We start from the raw sequence: 21065 nt of genomic DNA, 5'->3' as shown, positions 1-21065 counted from the left end.
GCCGCGGCGCCCGCTCAGGCCCGGCCGCTCCGCCTGCGTGCAGGGTGCTGGGCTCGCTGCAGAACTTGGCCGCCTTCGCCGACGCCTTCCAGTGTGCCCAGGGCACCCCCATGCACCCGCAAGAGCGATGCCGCGTCTGGTAGCCGAGCCGAGCCTCAGGCTTCTGAGGGATCACCTTGGCCCGCCGCCTGGAAAGTCGTGGCATCGGCCCGAGCTCGGAAGGTGAGTGCTGTCCCCGGGCCCCCCCCAGCCCCCCGAACCCTCCGGCCCGCTCAGCCTCATCGCGCCAGGCCACCTGGCAGCCCGCGAGAGCCAAGGCATGACGGGGCGTGAGGGATGGCGAACAGGGTGGGGGGCTGCGCGGTGGGCGTCCCGGCCTCCCCCACCCCTGGATCGTCGCGGGTCAGTGGAGGGAGATGGGGATCCCGCTCCAAGTCCCGGGTCTCCTGCCCTAGAACCGCCGCGTACCGAGGGCGACTACGACGACGCGAGACCCCTCCCCAAATCCCTTTATTCTAAGCCTGGATCTGGGTTCAGGGATGCCGAGATAGGGGCGTCGCTCCCACGCCAACCGGGGGTCCAGAGAAACAGCCGAAGTGGTGATCATCCCACTTTACCTTTCCCAGCCATGGCCCGCACCCTGGGGACAGAGATGAACAGAGATGAGGAGCCCCCGTCCCTTTTTCTAGGCTGTGAACCCTGATCTAGGCCTGGCTGAGGAGCTGGGGCTCCCCTGACTCCTCCTCTAAATGGTCCTATTTCCAGTTTCCTACAAGGATGGGGTAAGGGCATTTCACTAGCATCCTCTGCCAGAACCCCAAGGTTGGAATTCATGGAAAGGGTCAGTGTGGTGTCTCTTGCCTGGCCAAGACCGGCCAGCCAGGTCTGAAAGGGCCTGGAGATCCGACTTGGGGATGAGCTCTTCCTCAGTAGGGGGGGCGGGGGTTTGGGGTGGGGTGGGCAGTGAGCATCTGTTCTCAGATTAAAATAAATTGAGGTAAATTAGGATCTTGCTGGAGGCTGACTGTGAGTGGGGTGCAGAGGAGGCTTGGGGGTGGGCAGCCCCTCCATCTGCCTCAGATCTTAGGAGTTGTCTGCCCCAGCCGCAGTAGGGACCATGAGGTGGCTTCATATGGACCTGCCTCACCAGTGACCTTGGGCAGTGACCGTAATCCCTAAGCCTCTGTTTCCCTGTTTGGAAATGGGGCTGGGGGCTGTGCAGCCTGTATTCTGTAGTTCTGAAACCCATTTACCTCATCCTTCGCCAGTTTGTGACTCCACCCTTCTTAAGATGTTGGAGGTTTGGGGATGCGAGAGCAATAGCTTAGAGACACCCCCACATGACTCAGTGGTCTCTGAGCCTTAGTTTACTGCACTACAAAATGGGTTGATGGTCACATGTAGGCATTACTGGAAGGGCCAATAGTAAAACCTGTTATGAAGCTGCAGTTGTAGGAACAGGGGTTCCGACACCCCGGTCTCACCGGTGGGGCTGCCCAGGACACACCCTGACCCACATACCATCACCCACGCCAGGGGCGAGCCAGTTTTGGGCGGGGTCCTGGGCCGGAGATGGGAGAGGTGCCAGGGCGGCCCATCATCTGCCCCTTGGTGCTCGGTCCTGGGAGTGTGTGCAGTGCTGGACTCTGGGTCAGCAGTCAGATGCCCCCAGGTTCGAATGCGGCTTCCCGCATGTGTGTGTGGCTGTGCCCTCTGCGCCTTGGTGTTGTCTTTTGTGGAACGGTCTGTCCCCCTCTCTCAGAGGATCAGAGAAGATCGTGGGAGGCTGGGAGTGCTATAAAAGCAGACATGATCATTATAATACTAATTGTGACATTAACGATCATAAATGGGGTCACAGCTGACTGGGAGAGGGGCGAACAAAGGGGAGTCTGCCAGGGTGTTGTCTGCTAAGTCTCTAGAGACTAGCAGTCACATATACATTTGGTGCTCCATGGGTGTTTGCCAAATGAAGTGACAAAGAGCCAGGGAAACAGTGAGGAGGACTGAAACATTTCTGAGCCCAGTGCCCACTCAGTAGCACAGATACCTTGGCACATGGGCCCGTACCTCAGTTTCCTTACTGAGGTGATGACCGAAATGAGACACAGCTTCCAGGTGCCATTTTGATAATCAAGTCAGTCGCGGGCATGGCCCCAGCCCTGGCGTCCTGGCCTAGAGGGGAGGACAGGCCTGACCCAGCCAATCACTGGAGCATCCTGGGGCCTGGCAGGCAGAATAGGTGGTTACCGGAAAGGGAGAAAGAAAAGCCCCTAACTAGACCCTACTGTGTGCAAACTGGAGTCCGGCAGGAAGCAAAGTGGAAGATCCTGTTTCATAGGACTCCAGAGACTCAGAGGTGGGGGACACTCCAAGGTCACCCAGCAAGAGGCAGGGGCTCTGGGTAGCCTGCCATGTGAAGAGCGGAAGCCTTCTTTGCTGACTTGGTTCCTGTGCTGTTTCATCTGCCCCTGGGCCTGGTCACACATGCTCATATCCCCTCAGAGGTCCAGGGTTTGGGAAATCGGTGCTGAAGAGGCAGCACCCCTGGGGAAGGACTCTGTTCCCCACTTAAAGCACCCAAGGATTGACGTTCCAGGTTAGTCAGCACCTGCCGTGTGACAGCCCGCAAGTCCTGGGCTTTGGCTGGGTGCTGCAGAGGCCAGGAGACCAGGTTCAAGCCAGGCCGACTTGCCCCTCAGATGCAGTGACTACTGTGTCTGAGACAATATCTCGGGGGCTCAGGATGATTTTTTTTTTAAAGATTTATTTGTGCACACAGAATGGGGATACAGGCCAGAGGTGCAGGGGCGGTGAGAGGATTCACCAGAGACAGAGTGGGGAACAAAACAGGCTGACTGACGAAGTACACTGCTGAGGGGAGCAGCAGGCAGGTCAGGAGAGATCTGAGGTGCCGTGTGGGTCAGCTCTGGAGTGGGGAGCAAACTCATGCTGAAGTGGCTTTAGCTTCTTAGTGCTGTGCTTTAACCCGCTGCGCCACCAGGGAGGGCCCACCCAGGGCCCACCCAGGGCCCACCCAGGATGATGTTTTGTTGATGTTTTAACTTCCTTTAAACTCAGAAGGGGAAAAAATGAGCTTTAGGACAAAGAAAACATTTTCATGTATAACATTAATATATTTGTCTCCATGCCAACACAGTTGTAAAATAGGGTTATATTCTTTTGTTAATGGAGAAAGGAACCTACAGAGGCAATAGTTATTGCCTCAGGGTCCATGAAAACGCTGATGCATGCAGCCCTGGTGTGAGTCTCAGCATTGCTGTTGGCTGTGCAACCTGCCCTGTCTGAGCCTCATTTTCACCCTCTATGAAGCAGGCATCATTGGTATACCTTGGATGGCAAGATGTGGAATGCTTACCCGGGGTTAGTGCTTAATTTATGGTGCTGTTACTTCACAATTGCTATCATGCATTTTATGCTAGGTAATAATTGCCCTGTACCAGTTCAGGGGCCTCAGTTTACCCACCTGTGGCCATTAGGATTCCAGGCAGGCCCCAGGGGTTCTGGTCTGGGAGGGGACTTTAGGTGACGGTTGGGTAGTGGGTGGGGCAGGATGAGCTTCCTGTCCCCACATACACGAGGGCCTCGGCTTGGCGCTGACGGAAGTGGCAGTCCCTCATGTCTGTCTGCTGGCACCGGCAGTCTTACCGGGGCGCCCCAGCCTCCCCCGCTGTCCTGTCTGGTGAGTTCAGACCCTGGAGCCCCTCCTCAGCCCTCTTGAGTGAAGGGGGGGCCTCTCTGCCCTGTGTGGCCCTGGGAGGAGCAACAGGTGTCACTTCCTGGGCTGGGCCTGGACCTGCGCGAGGGCCCTTCCTCGCTGCCCTCCTGCTCCCCGTTATGGTGGGTTGGAGGGCTGTGGATGGAACTTGGGGACCCAGAGCCATGTGTGGTGGTTCTGAACTAGAGCTCTTTGATAGATCGGGGATAAGATCACAGGAACCGGGGGGCAACCACTGAGTGCTCTGTGCCCAAGTTTCCCGATTTGTGAAGTTGGGATTGAGACTCATGGTGTGGCTGCAGAGGCTGAATGAACTGGTAGCAGTAAGAGCTGGGCACACACAGGGCACCCAGTGTATGTGTGGGGAACGGGTTATTTACTCAAAGTTGGAAAAAGAGTAGTGAGATTCTTAGTTTCTGGGGAACTTGGACCCGGTGGTTCTTAAATCACCTAGTAAGCACTGTCTAGCAGGACTTTATCTATGCTACACAAGGCGGCAGCCACCAGCCCCATGTGCTACTGAGTCCCGATAACAAGGCTAGCACACAGAGAAGCTGGGGTTTAATTGAGTTAAACTTTAAAATTAAGTTATCATTAGGAGCTCGGATTCCATGTTGGTGAGTGTACCTCTAAGGGAAGGATCTGGAGATGTTTAGGCTCTAGGTCATGGCCAGAATCTAAGAAATGAATGGCAATTCAGGCTTTTTCCTCCTTGGGATATCAACCTCTGATGCCCTCAGACAGACTGGGTGTTCTCAGAGGTCCCAGCTTTGCCCAGCAGAATGGCAGTTGGCAGTATTTGTGCTTGGAAACCCCAGTGTCCATGCCCACACCTTCACTCCAGAATCCCCCAGCCCTCGTTCATTCATAGGCCCAGCCTGGACACTACAGGACTGGGGTGTCACGTCCAGCCCCCTAGAACTGAGGGTTCCTCGAGCACCAGATCCAGGGCTGAATCATCTCGTGGGACTTGGCATTGCCCTAGCCTGAGCCTGGGTGGGCATGTGAGTGTGCATGACTTACAGACATCAAGGAACTAGGGGGAGAGAGATGATCACTGGTCAAATTAAACTCACTGTCAAGAGGAGATAAGTTGAGGATCAGCGAGTAGCAGCCATGCCAGCAGCCTCTCGCGCAGGCCTTCTGGGAGGCCTGGGAGCTTTCCCATCCCATGGTCCCTGCTGCCACTGCACCTCCCGGGCTCCCAGCTGCTGCTGAGCTACCCGCGGGGTCATGAATTATGGATGAGGCCTGCAGGCTCCAGTGACAAACCCGGCCTCAAGAACATGCCAAGGACACTGAGAGTCCCTCCAGTGCCCAGAAGCTTGGCCCAGCACCTACTGCAGGGAGACCTGGGGTTCCCTAGAAAGACCCTTTCTAGCTATTTCTCTTGTTTTGACCATGGGGAGACTGAGGCAGACCTGGACAGTTTCTCAGACACCATGTGAATGCTGGCTTCTGGGGGTCAGGGTCATGACTTGAGGGTACAGGTGCTGGTTGGGTCACCATGATAAGGGGTGAGTTTTCCACCCTAGTAGTATGCATGAGATGGAAACCACTGTAGGGGTATTAGGAGACCCCAAGGGACCCTGAGGGACACTTGAGGGATCCAACCCGCATGTGACTGATCACACCGCCACTGTCCATATGGAATCATCTCCTTTTCCCCCAGGAGCTGCCCAGCGTGGAGTTGAGTGCTCAGTCGGGACTCAGCTAGTCCAGGGTACAGAGCCACTGTCACTTCCTAGCTGTGTGTCCTTGGCAAGTGGTTTCCCTTTTGGGGAGTCAGGGCTTAGTTTCCCCATTTGTGAAAAGGCCCAGAGCTTTTCCTCATCCAGTACCCCCAGCCCATGAATTCCTATTTGTCTTTTTTGTTTGTTTGCTTATGCATATAAGAACTAGTGTACAGGCCAGAGGTGCAGGGTTGGGGGGTGGTGTGGGAAAGGGGAGGATTGAGAAGATTCACCAGAGACGACAGAAAACAAAACTCACGGCTGAGGGGAGCAGCTGGAAAAATTGGAAAGGTCTGCTGCATCATGTGGGTCACCTCCCTGGCAGGGACTGTTGCATTGGGATTGTTCCATAGTGCTGCACCTTAACTCCTTGCGCCACCAGGGAGGACCCCTATTTGTCTTTAAAACCCCCAGCTCCCTTGCCCCTTCCCCTAGTCTAGATTCCTTTACCCCTTCTCCCTCCACCTAGTTGCCATAGACGGAGGACTCCTCAGGACCAGACCCAGACCTAAGATGTTCTGGCATGCTCTCAGCGTGGGGTTTTGGTTCCTCCTCTGTCCTGTCTCTCCCTCCTCCACAGGAGGACAGTTGGAATTTCCCCTCCTCAGGCCAAAGTGGGCCATTACTCTGCAGCTCAATCTTGCCTCTCTCTTCAGACCGGCACTAGACAGACAGGAGCCTTTAGGCGACTCCACTGAAGCCATCAGAATGTCGTATTTTGGGGAACATTTTTGGGTAAGTAACCCCCTTCTTATTTTGGTAAGGGCTACTGGCAGAAGTACCGGGACTTATATGGAGATGAGGGGACCTGACAGCTTGTGGGCAGCATCTTTGGCAGGTGGAGGTTTGCAGGAGGTAGAAATTAAAGTGGGAGGAGTCAGGCTGGAATTGAATCTATACCCCCTCGTGGCCTGTGACTGGGAAAGTGACAAGGGACACTTGAGGCCCAAAGTAGGCCTCTTACCTAAAGTTACCCAGAGAGAAAGTGGATCAGTGTTCAAACCCAGGACCAACTGGGCTTGGCCCCAGGACCCAGGCCCTTCCAGCCAGGGAATTCCCATCTTTCCCATCCTGGACAATTGAACTTTTCCTAACTTGCCCTCTCATCTCTGTCCTCTACGCTGGACCACATAATGTGACCGCAGGGGGAAATGGGAGAGTGGGAGGCAATCCTGAACAAGGCAGTCTTATTTTGATTCATTAGTTTACTCCCTCCCTGCCACCCCAAACCCAGACAACTCTGGCAGATGCTAGGGTCCCCAAGAGTCTAGGCTCATCACACCATGATGCCAGGGAGCCTCAGGCTGGGAGACACAGCCCTCAGATAGCCTCTACTAATAGTTGAGCATAGTCTTGGGAGCACCTAAGAAGGAATCAGGACACAGATCCTCATTGGCCTTGGACTTTGAAGGCTGAAATTTCCCAGGATATGAGAGAGGCTTTCCACGGAAGGGGAACAGCCTGGGCACAGGCCCAGAGGTATAACAGTGTTGGCCAGTTGAGGACAAGGACTCCACCTGAGGGGACAGGCTAGTGGGAAGCCACACAGGATGTATGAACAGGAGAGTGGGGGAAGAACCAGAGAAGAGAGCCCCTTCCCCATATGCAGGCCCTAAGCTTGCTAAGAGGAAGCCCGTTGCTGGGCAACTGGTTGTCCTTGGCAACAGGCCCCGCTCCCTCCCTTTTACCCTCCCCAGCTGGGGTTTCTGTAACTGGCACTCACTTTCTTAAAGGGGCCATACCCTCTTGCCACCCCGCGGGAGGCCTGACCTCCACCCACTCCTGGAGTCAGATTCTCTGGATTTGCTTCTGGGTGGCTGTTGGACCCCCAGTGAGGGGCTGTCCCCTCTCTGCCTCTGTGTAAAGGGACGGATGGTTTAAGGATCAGTCTACCCACGTTTTGGAACCCTGACAGCAGCACCTACATTAATTTTAAGTTTCTTAAGGGCATGAGGCACCTACATTTATTTTAAATTCTTTGAGTGCATGAGGCATGCAAGCACTGCAAAAAAATTCAGATTAGCAAAGAGAAAATAGAAGCCACCCTCAGGCCGCCCCCCCAACCCCCTCCCCAAGATAGCCTAGTGCAGGCTAGGTAAGGATTCTGAGTCTGGGATCTGAAGTCAGCTGTGCTTGGGAGTTCTTGGACAGGCACTTTGCATCTCCAGGCCTCAGTGTTCCCTTATGGGAAAGTATGGTGAAATGCCTTTCACACTGGGACTGAGGGAGTGTTCCTGGGATATATGCTTCTTTTAATCAGTGCTTCTTTTCGTCAGCTATTTGGATCAGTGGCTCTTTGCTAGATGATACTAAGATCCTGGCTGGCCCAAAGGAGGCTTCAGTCACCGGAGATCAAGCCAGGACAAGGACAGTCCTCCCTCCACTCCCCCACCCCCATTAGGTCAGGGAGGGACTAGAGGTATATTGGGCACTAGGGAGCCATGGAGGAAGTGTAAGCAGGAGATGAACTTCAGCAAGTTGTATTAGAAATATCCCTCTGGAGCTGGCATTGGGTCAAAGTGGGAGCCCAGAGGTTCTGATGGAAGACACAGGCCTGAGACAGCCCCTCTTGGGACCCTTAGCTGCCAGTCTGGCTCGAGGAAGGCAGACACTGCTGGGGGCTCTGCCAGGTCTGGGAAACCATCCAGCAGTTGGCTCTGAGTCAGCCCCAGATGCTGGCCTGGGCAGCAGTGCCTGGTGCAGCCTCACCCGAGGATCCCCTGGGCAGGGTGAGCAGGGGGCTGCTGGAGCTATGTGCCGAGCCCTTGACTCTGCACAGGAGGCCCCAGGTTCAGCTCAATCCAGTCCCATTTCACTAGGAACCTTTGGAGACAGGTAATGTCTTGAACCCATTTGTCAGATGAGGAAACTGAGAGGTGAGGTCGCTGGCTCAAAGTGACCCAAGGCATAAAAGGAGTTGGGGCTTAAACCCTGAAGTAGGACTCCAGACACAAGAAGCAAGAACTTATATTTTGGAAAAGTTGGAGCGGGCAGTAGTGAACATATATTCGGAGGAAGGGGGAGTCTGAGAGATTCCTGTGGGATGTGGCCTGGCAATTGTCCTTGAGACATGGAAGGATTTGGGTGAGTGGAAAGAGATACAGATTGGAGAGTCAGGTGGTGGGGATTGCCTGGGCAAATGTGCCATAGTGGGCTGGCACAGCATTGTCTCTGTGCTGCCTACCTCTTTGCTGGCAATGCCAGGAAGCTGGGAGGTGAGGCCAGAAAGGCAGTTCCAGGCTGGGACTTTGAACTTGGGCTGGTGGACAAAAGGGAGCTACTGACGACTCTAGGATGAGGAATGGGTGTCTGGAGATTGGGGTTCACACTGCAGTGGGTCTTCCCTAATCTCGTCTTTTCTGTTCATGAAGCAAGAAGGATTATCTGGCAGTGACTTTTGCCTTTATTCTTCAGGCTTCCAGGTGGCAGAGAGAGTGAGCCCCATAGGTTGGAGCAAGATGAAGGACACCACCGTTTATGGGGGACTGCTAAGCACTGCCAAAGGGATAGTTTCACTAACTTGTGCTGGGAATTAAATTACATCAGATGCCTCCGTGGGCCTCCTCTTTCAGTCCTAACTACAAAGCCCCATTTGGTGCTAAAGTGTCCCAAGTCTCTCAGACCCCAGCCGACTGCCCATTTTAAGTGTTGACACACGATGCCCTTCTTAGATAAGATCTGGCTGGCATAAAAATATAGTCATTGTCATATTTTTTCCTGTTTCCTTCATTATGGCAAGGGGTTCCTGGTTTTTCATACAGAACAGCGGTAGAAGTTGCCCTCTTAAGTAAATGTGTTTGGAGATAACACATGAACAAACTTAAAGGAAAATTTTAAGTAACTCATACCACAAATTAGTAAAAACTAATGTAGCCTTTGGGGCTTTGGGGACCAGGATGTGGATCATCTGGTGTTTACTTAACCCCACATAAGAGGTAGATGACACCTTACCCTCGTCTTAATGACGAGCCACTGAGTTTCGGGAGGGACAGTGACTTCCTGTCTCACATAACATATCCTTGGCCTCCCCGACCAGGGTAGCCCCAGAATTGGGAGGCAGGGTTGCTAAGTCCTGAGAAAGCTGTCAGGCTCAGACCTAACTTGGTGGGGTCTCAGAAGTGAAGTTTCTATGTTGAGAAGAACAGAAGGTCTGACTACATTGACTTAAACAGCAGGGTTACATTGGTTCACAAAGCTGAAAAGTTGTGTGGTGATACAGCTTTCAGGATTGGTTTGATCCAGCAAGTTGACTCAACATAAATTTTGGCAGTTCTCAGCGTCAACTTCTTTAGAAAGTTTATTGTTTCCATTTGGCTTCAATTATCGCCTGTAACCACATGATTTCTTATTTATGTAATGATGCAAGCAGAGAATAGAGGGGGAGAGACTGAGGGAGACAGAAATAGAGGCAGAAGGACAGAGAAACAGAGAAAGAAAGATAAAGACACAAGGACATATAAAAATGGAGAGACAGCTTGTGAATGAAAACGTCTCTCCCTTAACTATGGAACAAAAAGTCCAGGCTTCTTTCTGATTGGACCAACTTAAGATTAATGAACTAACCTTTGTGACCAGTAGGAAATGCAGCAAGCTGGCTCGAGATGGAACCAACCCTACAAGGGAAGAGACTTCTGGTGTCCCATGCCCTAGTTACTCGGCAACCATGACACCCTCTCCTCCTTTCTCAGTCTTCACCCTCCCTCATCCACTACAGGGGGAGAAGAACCATGGCTTCGAGGTCCTGTACCACAGTGTGAAGCAGGGTCCCATCTCCACCAAAGAGCTGGCTGACTTCATCCGGGAGAGGTGAGGCTCCCACAACCTACCCACACCCCTCATCCTTGTTTTCACATCTCAGGGCCACAACCTGGCCCTCTACCTCTTTTACTAGGCAGTAAAAGAGCATCCTGCTCTCGGACGATTCTGGTCCAGGCCCCAGAGGCCCCAGGAGCAAAGCAGACTTGAAGACTCTTGGAGCCAAAGGGTCTCAACACTGTTAACTTCATGGCCCCTTATAATTATTTTCTCTTTGTGGCTGTCAAGCAGGGTTAATAGTGCCTCCTCCTAAAGAGATGAAAATATAACCCTTTAACAAGGGGAATTTTGAAGAACAATCTGATGCCCTGAATATGATGCCAGAAAACATGTTTGATGAAATAGTTTCTATTTCATTTTTTAAAAATATTTATTTATTTACTCATACAAGAATTGGGGTACAGGCCAGAGGTGTGAGGGGTATGGTGAGAGGATCCACCAGAGACAGAGTGGGGAACAGAAAGGCAGACTGACTGAAATACACTACTGAGAGGAGCAGCGGGCGAGACAGGAGAGATCTGTTGCACCATGTGGGTCACCTCCAGGGCTGGGGATTGGACCATGCTGCGGACAGCTTCATCGTGCTGCGCTCTAACCTCTTGGGCAATCAGGGAAGCACCAGTTCCTATTTCAGCAAGTAGGTGCTCAGACATCCATGTTTCAGAACACATAATAAACTCACACTGCAAAGCAACCTCCAGCCCCCTCGCCACTCAGCAACTGAGTGCCCATTAAATCTGGGCAGAAATTCCAGAGGATTCAAACCAGGATTTTTCTCTTTGTGGCTGTCAAGCAGGAAAAGTCTGAGCCATCTGGGCCATGACAGCTCTTTATTTTGTGGACCTTCAACACCGGGATCCAGCCACAGTTCCCTGTCGTACCCACAAATGCCTCTGTCAAAAACACTTCCATGGGTATTTGGGTTGAAATGGGGCTTGTGCTTCCCCAAACAAAATTGAGGTTCTTTTAGTCAGGATGAAATTGTGAGTGGGTAGTAAGTAGGCATTTAGCAGTGTCTGCCCAAAAGGAAAACATGACTTGTCTTCTGCAAGTCAGTGAGGTAGAGCATATAAAACATTTAGCACACTTCTACCTTGGTAACATGTGCCCAGCTTCTTTTATCTGCTGCTGCTGCTTCTACTGTCGCTAATAAAATATACCACGTAGGCCCTCCCTGTTGGTGCAGCAGGTTAAAGCACAGCACTAAGAAGCTTAAGCCACTTCTGCATGAGTTCGATCCCCGCCTGCCCCGGAGGTGACCACATGGCGTGGCCCGCCCGCTGCTCCCCTCAGCAGTGTACTTCGTCGATCTGCCTGTTCTGCTCCCCTCTCTGTCTCTGGTGAAGCCTCTCACCGCCCCTGAGCCTCTGGCTTGTAACCCAGTTCTGTATGCACAAATAAATAAATCTTTAATATATATATATATATATATATACCACGTAAAGAAAAATCCTCTCCCATGAATTTCCAATACGCCTCCCTCTAGGAGGGAGTCCTCATCGAGAGCCACTCTCAGATGTTTGAGGTGAGAAAACTAAATGGGTGGGAGGTCGTAATAACACACACTCTCTCCCACAAAAGACCTTTTGTGTCTTTTCCCTATCCTCCTATCCAGGGCCACCATTGAGGAGACCTACTCAAAGGCAATGGCGAAACTTTCCAAGCTGGCCAGCAATGGGACCCCCGTGGGGTGAGTGGACCATGGATGGGGCAGGTGTTCATCAAGGTTCCAGGGCCAGAGGGGCATTGAGAACCTGCCCTTGGATGTCTTCACACGCATGATATGTACGACAGGGAGTCTCCAGTCTCCCCTCCCGATTTGGGGGCTCACTAGAAAGAGGAAGTATATGATTCATTCATGCTTTAGTCTATTCATTCAACAAATATTTACCGAGCACCTAGTATGTGCCAGGCACTGTTCCTAGGCACCAGGAACCTAGCGGCAATCTAGACAGATAAAACCCCCAGTAACCTTCAGTGACCTGTGTTGATGTCATGTACATCTGGGATGTGTAAAGAGACAGATGTGCCAAGTGTTAGGGAGGGAAATGAAATTGGAGTGTAAACGGCAGGTGTTTCCTCTTTTATGAGTCGAGACCTCAATAACAAGAAGGACCCTGTGTCTAGAGGAGAGACCCAGGCAGACAGCTCAGTACAAAAGCCCTGAGGTAGCTGTGACTTGATATGTTCAAGGAAGACCCAAAAGGCAGGCAGGACAGGAGGGCCCGAGGGAGGTAGACGGGGGATGGGAGTGCATGAGGGGGAGGGCTCAGATCCTGACACAGGTGACTGTAAACCAAGTTGTGATGTGGTCCTCCAAATATCTGCAAAGTTTCCCATAGCTGCTGTGGAGCAAAACTTCTGCTGAGGCAGAAATAGAGGCAACAGGGAGCAAAGTTGGGGACAAGGCAGGCAGGGACTTCTCATGTGGGAAGTTGCGTCTTAGCTGCCAATAAATATCAGTAGGACCTGGAGTCCAGAGTAAGTACTGTGGGGACTCAGAGCTGGTTTTGAATTCCAACTCTGTTCATTTGCTGAGGGGCTTTGGCTGTGTTTCAGAGCCTCCTGTACCTCAGTTTCCACTTCTGTCCTAGGTCCATCTCGTAAGGTTGCAGTGGAGGTTAGAGTTAATATGTATCTATGCTTAGCAGAGCCTGGTGAGCTAGTAGGTGCCTGGGAGAATTCCAGCCACGCTTTTTGAGGAGATCCCCAAAGGGTCGGGTCCATTGGGCCCAGGTGTGACTCCACCTATCCCCAGGACCTTTGCCCCGCTCTGGGAGGTCTTCCGTGTCTCCTCGGACAAGCTGGCACTCTGTCATCTGGAGCTGACCCGGAAGCTGCAGGACCTCATCAAGGACGTGCTCCGTTATGGGGAGGAGCAGCTTAAGACCCACAAGAAGGTGCGTGTGGGTATATTGGGCAGGAAGCTTCCAGAGCTCTAACCTCTCAGTGCGAAACTCTGAGAACTCCAGTAAATCCCTGACCTCGAACCCAGAATTTCACATACTTGAACATTGTCAAATCTCTGGAATTTAAATTCTACCTCCGAGCACTCTAGAGTAAAAGAATTTCTGGAATTTAAATTGCAGCTCTGACCAATCTAGGGCATCAGCGTTCTAGACTGGGGTCTACAAAACACAACCTACCAGCGAATCCAGCCTACTGCCTGTTTTAGTACAACCCATGAGCTGAGAATGATGTTTTTAAATGGTGGGAAAATATCCCAAGAAAGGATAATATTTCATGGTACTTAGATTTCAGTGCCAGTAATTAAAGTTTCATTGGTGCACTGACACACCCATTGGTGTACCTATTGTCTGTGACTATTTTTGAGTTGCAACAGTGAGTTTATTGTTTGTGACAAGTCAAACACATTTCCCTTTACAGGAAAAAACTTACCGACCTCTAACCTAAAGCTCAGAAGTTATAGATCTTGTTATTCGACATTTCTATAACTTTAGACTTATAGACCTAGAATCATGGAACGCTCATGCCTTAAACTCTCAGAATGTGCAGGGCTTTATAGTTCTAGAGATGCAAATGCTTAGAATTTACAGGTATTAGAATCTTCAGTTTTAAAACTCTCTTGCAAAAAGGAATTGGGAGCTGATAACAGGCCCTTGGTGGAGTAAAGAGATACTATCATTTCTCTCCTTTAACCTACAACCTGTAAAAAATTTAAAACTCAAAAACTCTGGTCTGCAAATCGTGCCTGGAAAACAGACTGCTGAATCTGTGCGTCCAAAGGCCAGGGAGTTGGTGGAGCAAGGGCTAAGGAGGTGGGGAGGCCAACAGGCCTATCCACAGATCAGACTGGGAAGGAGCCAAAAATAGTATGGACACCCACACTTTTGACCCCTGTGCAAAACAGTGAAGGAGGAAAGGCTCCCTATGCAAACAGGACTTGGGGAGATTGGCAGAGGCAAGTGTGGGGGACTGTCACCCAGGTCTGCAGCCTGACAGGGTGACAGTGACAAAGGTGTCATGCACAGGATAAGACCGGTCCAGGTTCACAGTGTGAAGGAGCAGCAGAGTGGCTGTGTGCCCAGGTCCACGTCCAGCCCTTCCCACCATGCCCTGTTATAGAAAAGAGAAACCTAAAATTAGCGTTTGGATTAATGGGGGGAAAGAAGAAGAGATTTCCATTGACTATTACAGTCATGTGTTGCTTAACAACATTTTAGTCAATGATGGACTCAATATATGACAGTGGTTCAATAGACTCTTCTGTACCGGCTAGAGCCTACTACACACATCCAGATTTGTGTAATGATACTCTGTGTTATTCACAACAATGGAATCACCTAATAATACAGCCTCAGACATGCATGACTCTCTATAACCCAGATACACAGGTAGAGAAGCATCCCAACAGATCAGAGATGAAAAATCATTCCATATAGAATTATAGGGTTCTAGAAGTCAAACTTCAAGACATAGAATTTTGAGCTCTAATTGACAGATAATTGACAGATAATTGAGTTCATTGAAGAAACTCAATGAACACCAATAAACTCAATAAAATACCAAACAGCAACTTAATGGTCTCAGGAAGGAAATTTAAAGAGAAGAAAGAGTACTTCACCACAGTGGTCTGTAAAAGAAACTCAATATATGAAGAAATGTGCAATACAATGAATTTAATAAATTAAATGAAGATTGCATGGCAAGAAGGGTAGGTCTTAGAAGGAAAGATTTAGTAAAATTGTATAAGATAGAAATATAGAAATGACTAAGAAGAAGATAAATAAGGTTTAGAAAAAAAATGAAGAAACTATGTGAGCTATCAGATTCTATTAGGAAAGGAAATATAAGGATGGGAGCAGAGGGATTAATAACTTAGACTTCCCAAATCTGGGGAAAGAACTGAAAGTCCATGAAGCCAACAGAACATCTGACAATAGCATTGCAAAAAACCATACCAGTGGCTTAGGGGTTAAGTCTCAGCACTGTCACCACAGTAGTCTGTGTTCAATCCCAGGCCCGAGAACCACACATGGCACAGCAGACCTCTCCTATCTCGCCTGCTGCTCCCCTCAGCAGTGTATTTCAGTTAGTCTGCCTGCGTTCTGTTTCCCACTCTGTCTCTGGTGAAACCGCACCTCGATCCTACCCCGCATTCTTGTGTGCATAAATAAATAAATAAATCTTTTTTTTTATTAAGTCAACAATAAAACAATAAATATTTCTAGGGGAAAAAAATATAACCTACAAAAAAAGCCCCAACCACCTATCATTGAGTTCTTGTCAGAAATGCTACAGACTAGGAGGAAATGGAATGACATATTCAAAATATTAAAAGATAACTACCAGTTAGGAATACTCTAATTCATAAAATTGTAATTCAACTATGATGGAGAAATAAAGGTTTTCCCACATGAGTTAATGGAGTGCACCACCTGCCTTGCAAGAAATTCTTCTTCTTTTCTTTTTAAGATTTATTTTTTTATACGTTTATGCATACAAGAACTTGGGTGCAGGCCAGAGGTACAGGAGGTGACAGAATTCACCAGAGACAGAGTTGGGAGCAGAACAAGTGGATCTACTGGAATACACTGAGGGGAGCAGCGCAAGACAGGAGAAGTCTGCTGCGCCATGTGGGTCACCTCCCTGGCCAGGGATTGAACTCATGATGCAGTGACTGTTGGTAGCTTCATAGTGCTCACTTTACTCCCTGTGCCACCAGGGAGTCCCTCTTGCAAGAATTTCTTAAACATAGAAAGCAAAGCACAAGTACACCTTCAGAAAGATGAAAATAGAAAGACAGAATTAGGTTGCAGCTAAATTCCAGAATATGGTATAAAATAGTTAATTATAGCACAAAAGGTAAAAAGAAAGGAGCATTAAAAAACAATATAGTGGCCCTCCCTGGTGGTGCAGCGGGTTAAAGCACAGCATTAAGAAGCTTTAGCCACTTCCTCATGAGTTCGATCCCCGCCTGCCCCGGAGCTGACCACATGGCGAGGCAGACCTCTCCTGACCCACCCGCTGCTCCCCTCAGCAGTGTACTTCGTTGATCTGCCTGTTCTTGCTCCCCACTCTGTCTCTGGTGAATCCTCTCACCCTCTGCATCTCTGGCCTGTACCCCAGTTCTGTACGAATGAATACATAAATAAATCTTAAAAAACAAAACAAAACAGGATAGTTACTTCAATTTGACAATGACTCTGAAGTATAAAAGGAAATAAATGAGATAACAAAAAAGCATTAAAGAGGAAGATGAAAAGGACAGAATCTGTATAGGTAAATGATAACAGGATGACATCAGCACAATAAAAGAGTGCCTAAATTTTTATACAACCTCATGGTAACCCCCTCACACACACAAATCTGGAGCAGATGCATAAGGATAAAAAAGGAACTGAGAATCACTGTGGAAAACTTTCCAGGTAAAATGTGTTTCCTTGGTAGAACACAAGATAAAAACAGTGGGACTGTGGAACAGCCAAAAATAAAAGATAAAATGACAGTCCTTATGTATCAGTAATCACTCACTTATGAAAGAACTGAACTCACCAATCAAAAGGCACAGAGTGACTATGTGGAGTGAAAAACAATCTGACTCTGTGCTTACAGGATACTCACATCCCTTCCAAAGGCAAAGTCATACTAAAAGGGTGAGGAAAGACATATCAAGTAAACAATGAAGGATAAAGGCAGAACCGCTATCAGATAAAATAGACCTTCAGCAAAAGAAAAAGGCAGTAAAAGCTGGACATTATATAGTGATAATGGGATAAATCTATCAAGAACTATAATATATATGCTTCCAACATAAGAGCACTATATAAACACATATTAAAGGGGGAAGTTGACAGCAACACAATAGTAGTAGGGGACTTTAACACCCCAGTGTATTCAAAGTACAAATCATTCAGAGAGAAATTTAACAAAGAAACAATAGCCTTGAACAACACGTTAGATCAATTGGATGTAATAGACATCTCTAAAACATGTCCTTAAAAATCATCTGAATACATTCTTCTGATATGCACATGAAATCTTATGCTGTAAAGCAATGTTACTTCTTTTTTTTTTTTTTAATAAGGGAATTTGGGTAGTACTTAATGTCACTGAATTATACACTTAACTGGTTAAGATGACCAATTTTAGGTTATGTGTGTTTTACAATTTCTTTCAAAAATTTGGGGGACAAGTAAGTTTTCTCTGAGCTGAAATAGAAAAATTTGGGGAATGAGTTATTAAATGCAATAAGGAGTGAGTTAAATTGCACAGACTGCTGCCAGTTGTCATAAAAAATAGGTCAGAACAAGCACACTTGCTTTTCTGTGGTTGGATTATTTCTGGAGAATTACCTCTTACAAGGAGGGACTCCTAGGCTGGGCTGGGGAGGCTAGAGTCACAGTGAGAGGGTTTTATTTACAGAACCAACTTAAAAACTTTCTGGAATAGAAATATAAATTAACTGTAAATATTAACTATTTTAAAGTTGAAATGAAGGCTATACTAAGAAAAAGTACTCTATAATCCCTTAATCCTGTGAGTGTTTAGGAAGCTGGAAATTTTATGGTGTGTACCTGGGTCCACCCAGGTCCTGCATCCCTGGGGGGTCTCCAGGTGACACCCAGATTTGCCCTCAGTGCAAGGAGGAAGCGGTGGGCACCTCAGATGCGATACAGGTGCTCACAGGTGTCAGCCAGCTCCTGCCCAAGTCCCGCGAGAATTACCTGAACCGTTGCATGGACCAGGAGCGACTGCGCAGGGAGAGCACCAACCAGAAGGAGATGGACAAGGTGGGTCCCCAGCCCAAGTGGGCCTGGTCAGTGTGTGCGGGGCCCGGGGGGCTGCCCCACGGGAGAGTGCAAACATCACAATGCAACGGTCGCTGAAACTGCATGTGGTCACACACCTTGGGCACCCCAAGAAGTCTACATGCCAGGTGATAGGACCCCAGGGGAAGCACCTTGAGTGTCCCCTCCCCACCCTGTCTCCTCCTTGTGCCTCCTAGGCAGAAGCCAAGACCAAGAAGGCAGCTGAGAGCCTGCGGCGCTCTGTGGAAAAGTACAACTCGGCTCGTGCTGACTTTGAACAGAAAATGCTAGACTCTGCTCTGGTAAGAACTGGGACTTCGGTCTCTTCCAGACCTGTACCTTCCTGGGCTTAGGATGCTATGCACCAGGGAAGTCATGGACCTCCCAGACCTTCCACTCCCAGGAACCTTAGCGTCACAGACTTAAAGTAGTCAAATCCTACAGCCAATTGGCCATTGTTATTGATGGTTTTATTATTTAAAAGTCAAATTATTTTGTGCCTCAATTTCCTCATCTGTAAAATGCGGACAGTGATAACACCTGCCTCAAGGAATTGTGAAGATTAAGTGAGTCACTATATGTGAAATGTCCAGGTGCTTAAACTACTACTCTATGAGCTATTATTACTATTTCTATTATTACTGATGAGGTTTTTGAATAAGGCAAAGTAGGGCCTGCCTACTCCATGGGCCAAGTGTCTCACGACATTTCATGGTGGTGGAAAGACCTAAGATGGTGCCTAGGCCCCACCCCTCACGAGCTGTGTAATTTCTTTTCTAGATAGTGCACCTCTCTGGGTCTCTGTCCACACAAATGTATGAAAATCAGAGTGAAATTTCCAGATTAGAAATAAGATTATTTTTCTAATTTTACAGTTAGAAAGCTGCCAGTTATAGAAACCTCTGTTCAAGCTGACAGATTTATAGGCTCAGAGAACTGAAAAATTTCCGAGGGGCCTTCAGGCATGACTGGATCCAGGTGTTCAAATATGTTGGCAGGAAGTTATGTCACTATGTTTCTCAAATCTGTTTTCCTCCTTGGGGGCTTCACTCCCAGGCAGACATGCCCTCCTGAGGTGTATATGTGAGTGTGTGCAGCAAAGTGGCTACCAGCAGCTCAAATGATTACATTTTTGAGGACCCAAAAGAGGCACTGAAGGATCTTGAGTAAAAGACCAATTTGAAAATGACCAAATTCAAGGTCAGATAACAAAAGTATTGGGATCAGTTCTAGATTTGTGTCTTCGTCATTTGCTATGTGACCTTGGACATCTGTCTTAACATCTGAGTCTCAGTTTCCCACCAACTCATTGATTCAGGACATGAGAGTATCTCTTTTCCCATAGTTGTAGCAAAAGTCACAAAGCAGACTCTCTTTGGCTCTTTCCCCAACCAATCACTGAGGCCTGGGTTAGAATGTTGTGATTGGTCACACTGGACCACATGGTCACTCCTATGACTTCCATGATCCCTTTGCCCCCGCCCCCCACGCCCAGCGCTTCCAAGCCATGGAGGAGACCCACCTGCGCCATATGAAGGCGTTGCTGGGCTCCTATGCCCACTCAGTGGAGGACACCCATGTGCAGATTGGGCAGGTGAGTCAGACTAGAAGTGGGGAGTGAGCCCAGGGTGCTGGGCAAGAGAGCCCTGGCCCAATCCAGTTACACACTCTACCCACCTGATCCAGGTGCATGAGGAGTTTAAGCAGAACATAGAGAATGTCACTGTGGAAATGCTGCTGAGGAAGTTTGCCGAGAGCAAGGGCACAGGCCGGGAAAAGCCTGGTGAGTTGGGGCTGCTGGGAGTCTGGGCTTTGGGGCCGCTGCTACAGGGAAAGAGGAGCAGGAGACTGGACTTCCCTGGGAAAAATGGGCTGATGATGGGGCCTCCCTGGTGGTGAATGGTGTTAAGTCTCAGCATTATCAAACTATCAAGCTATCAGCAGTCACTGCAGCTCGACTTATATCCCCAGCCAGGGAGCTGACCCCCTGACACAGCAGACCTCTCCTGTCCTATCCACTGCTCCCCTCAGCAGTGTATTTCAATGGATCTGCTTGTTCTGCTCCCCACTCTGTCTCTGGTGAATCCTCTCATCCCCTGCACCTCTGGCCTACACCCCAGTTCCTGTATGCATAAATAAATGAGACAAATCTTTAAAAAAGAAAAATGGGCTGATGATAAATCTAATTTGGCCACCCTCATCCAAGAGGATTTGATGCCTGCTCTTGTGTGTAAATTTCTTACAGTCAGATACCAGGGAGTCTTGAATATCAGGTTCAACTGATTAGATTTTTGAGGACCCAAGAGAGCTACTGAAGGTTCTTGAGCGAAAGACCAATTTGAAAATGCCCAAATGCAAGGTCAGGGAGGAGCTGATAACAGAAGTATTGGGATCAGATCTGGATTTGTGTCTTTATCATTTGCTGTGTGAACTTGGACATCTGTCTTGACTTCTCTGAGCCTCCGTTTCCTCAGCTGTGAAGTGGGGGTGATAATTATCTCCACTCAATGCTGTGACTATTGAGCATGTTGATGCAGGTAAATGGCAAAGTGTGTGCCTGGCATACAGCAGACACTCAATAAATGCTGGTGCACAGTTCATGCAGCCAAGTGTAGTTGACCACTAAGGTCTGTCTGTCTGCCGCCTATCTGGTTAGCTCAGCCCTCCCCTCTTTGTGTGGGCCCCCACTTTCACTCTTCTTCGTCCCAGATGTGTGGGTTCGGTTTACATACTTTCCGTGGCTCCCCATCATTCTCGGGAGAGTCCCAGCCCCTTATCCTGCTACTGGAGTCCCAGCCCAAGGCGCAGACTCATCGCCACGTTCCACCTGCAAATGTTGGGATTCGTGTGGAAGTCCCCCACGCCCCCACCGCGCCCTCCCCTCCAGTCCCTCGCAGGTGACCTCCCCCCCCCGAGGGGCCTTCAGGCATGACTGGATCCAGGTGTTCAAATATGTTGGCAGGAAGTTATGTCACTATGTTTCTCAAATCTGTTTTCCTCCTTGGG

At 49.2% G+C, this 21065-nt stretch overlaps 1 protein-coding gene across 1 annotated transcript in view; it reads left to right on the top strand.

The window, feature by feature from the left end:
- The first annotated feature begins 203 nt into the window (after positions 1-203).
- Positions 204-21065, top strand: part of FCHO1 (FCH domain only 1) — a 30515-nt gene continuing 9653 nt past the window's right edge. The window contains exons 1-9 of the mRNA XM_012729278.1: positions 204-222; positions 6129-6207; positions 10187-10278; positions 11903-11977; positions 13046-13187; positions 17889-18041; positions 18257-18361; positions 19555-19653; positions 19746-19842. Of these exons, the coding sequence (XP_012584732.1) occupies positions 6181-6207; positions 10187-10278; positions 11903-11977; positions 13046-13187; positions 17889-18041; positions 18257-18361; positions 19555-19653; positions 19746-19842 (790 nt within the window). The 5' untranslated portion in view covers positions 204-222; positions 6129-6180. The remainder of the gene's footprint in view (positions 223-6128; positions 6208-10186; positions 10279-11902; positions 11978-13045; positions 13188-17888; positions 18042-18256; positions 18362-19554; positions 19654-19745; positions 19843-21065) is intronic.

The sequence above is a fragment of the Condylura cristata genome, unplaced genomic scaffold (assembly GCF_000260355.1).
Source record: "Condylura cristata isolate star-nosed mole 26May11 unplaced genomic scaffold, ConCri1.0 scaffold00024, whole genome shotgun sequence".
NCBI lineage: Eukaryota > Metazoa > Chordata > Mammalia > Eulipotyphla > Talpidae > Condylura > Condylura cristata.
This window is presented reverse-complemented; position numbering and strand designations above follow the sequence as displayed.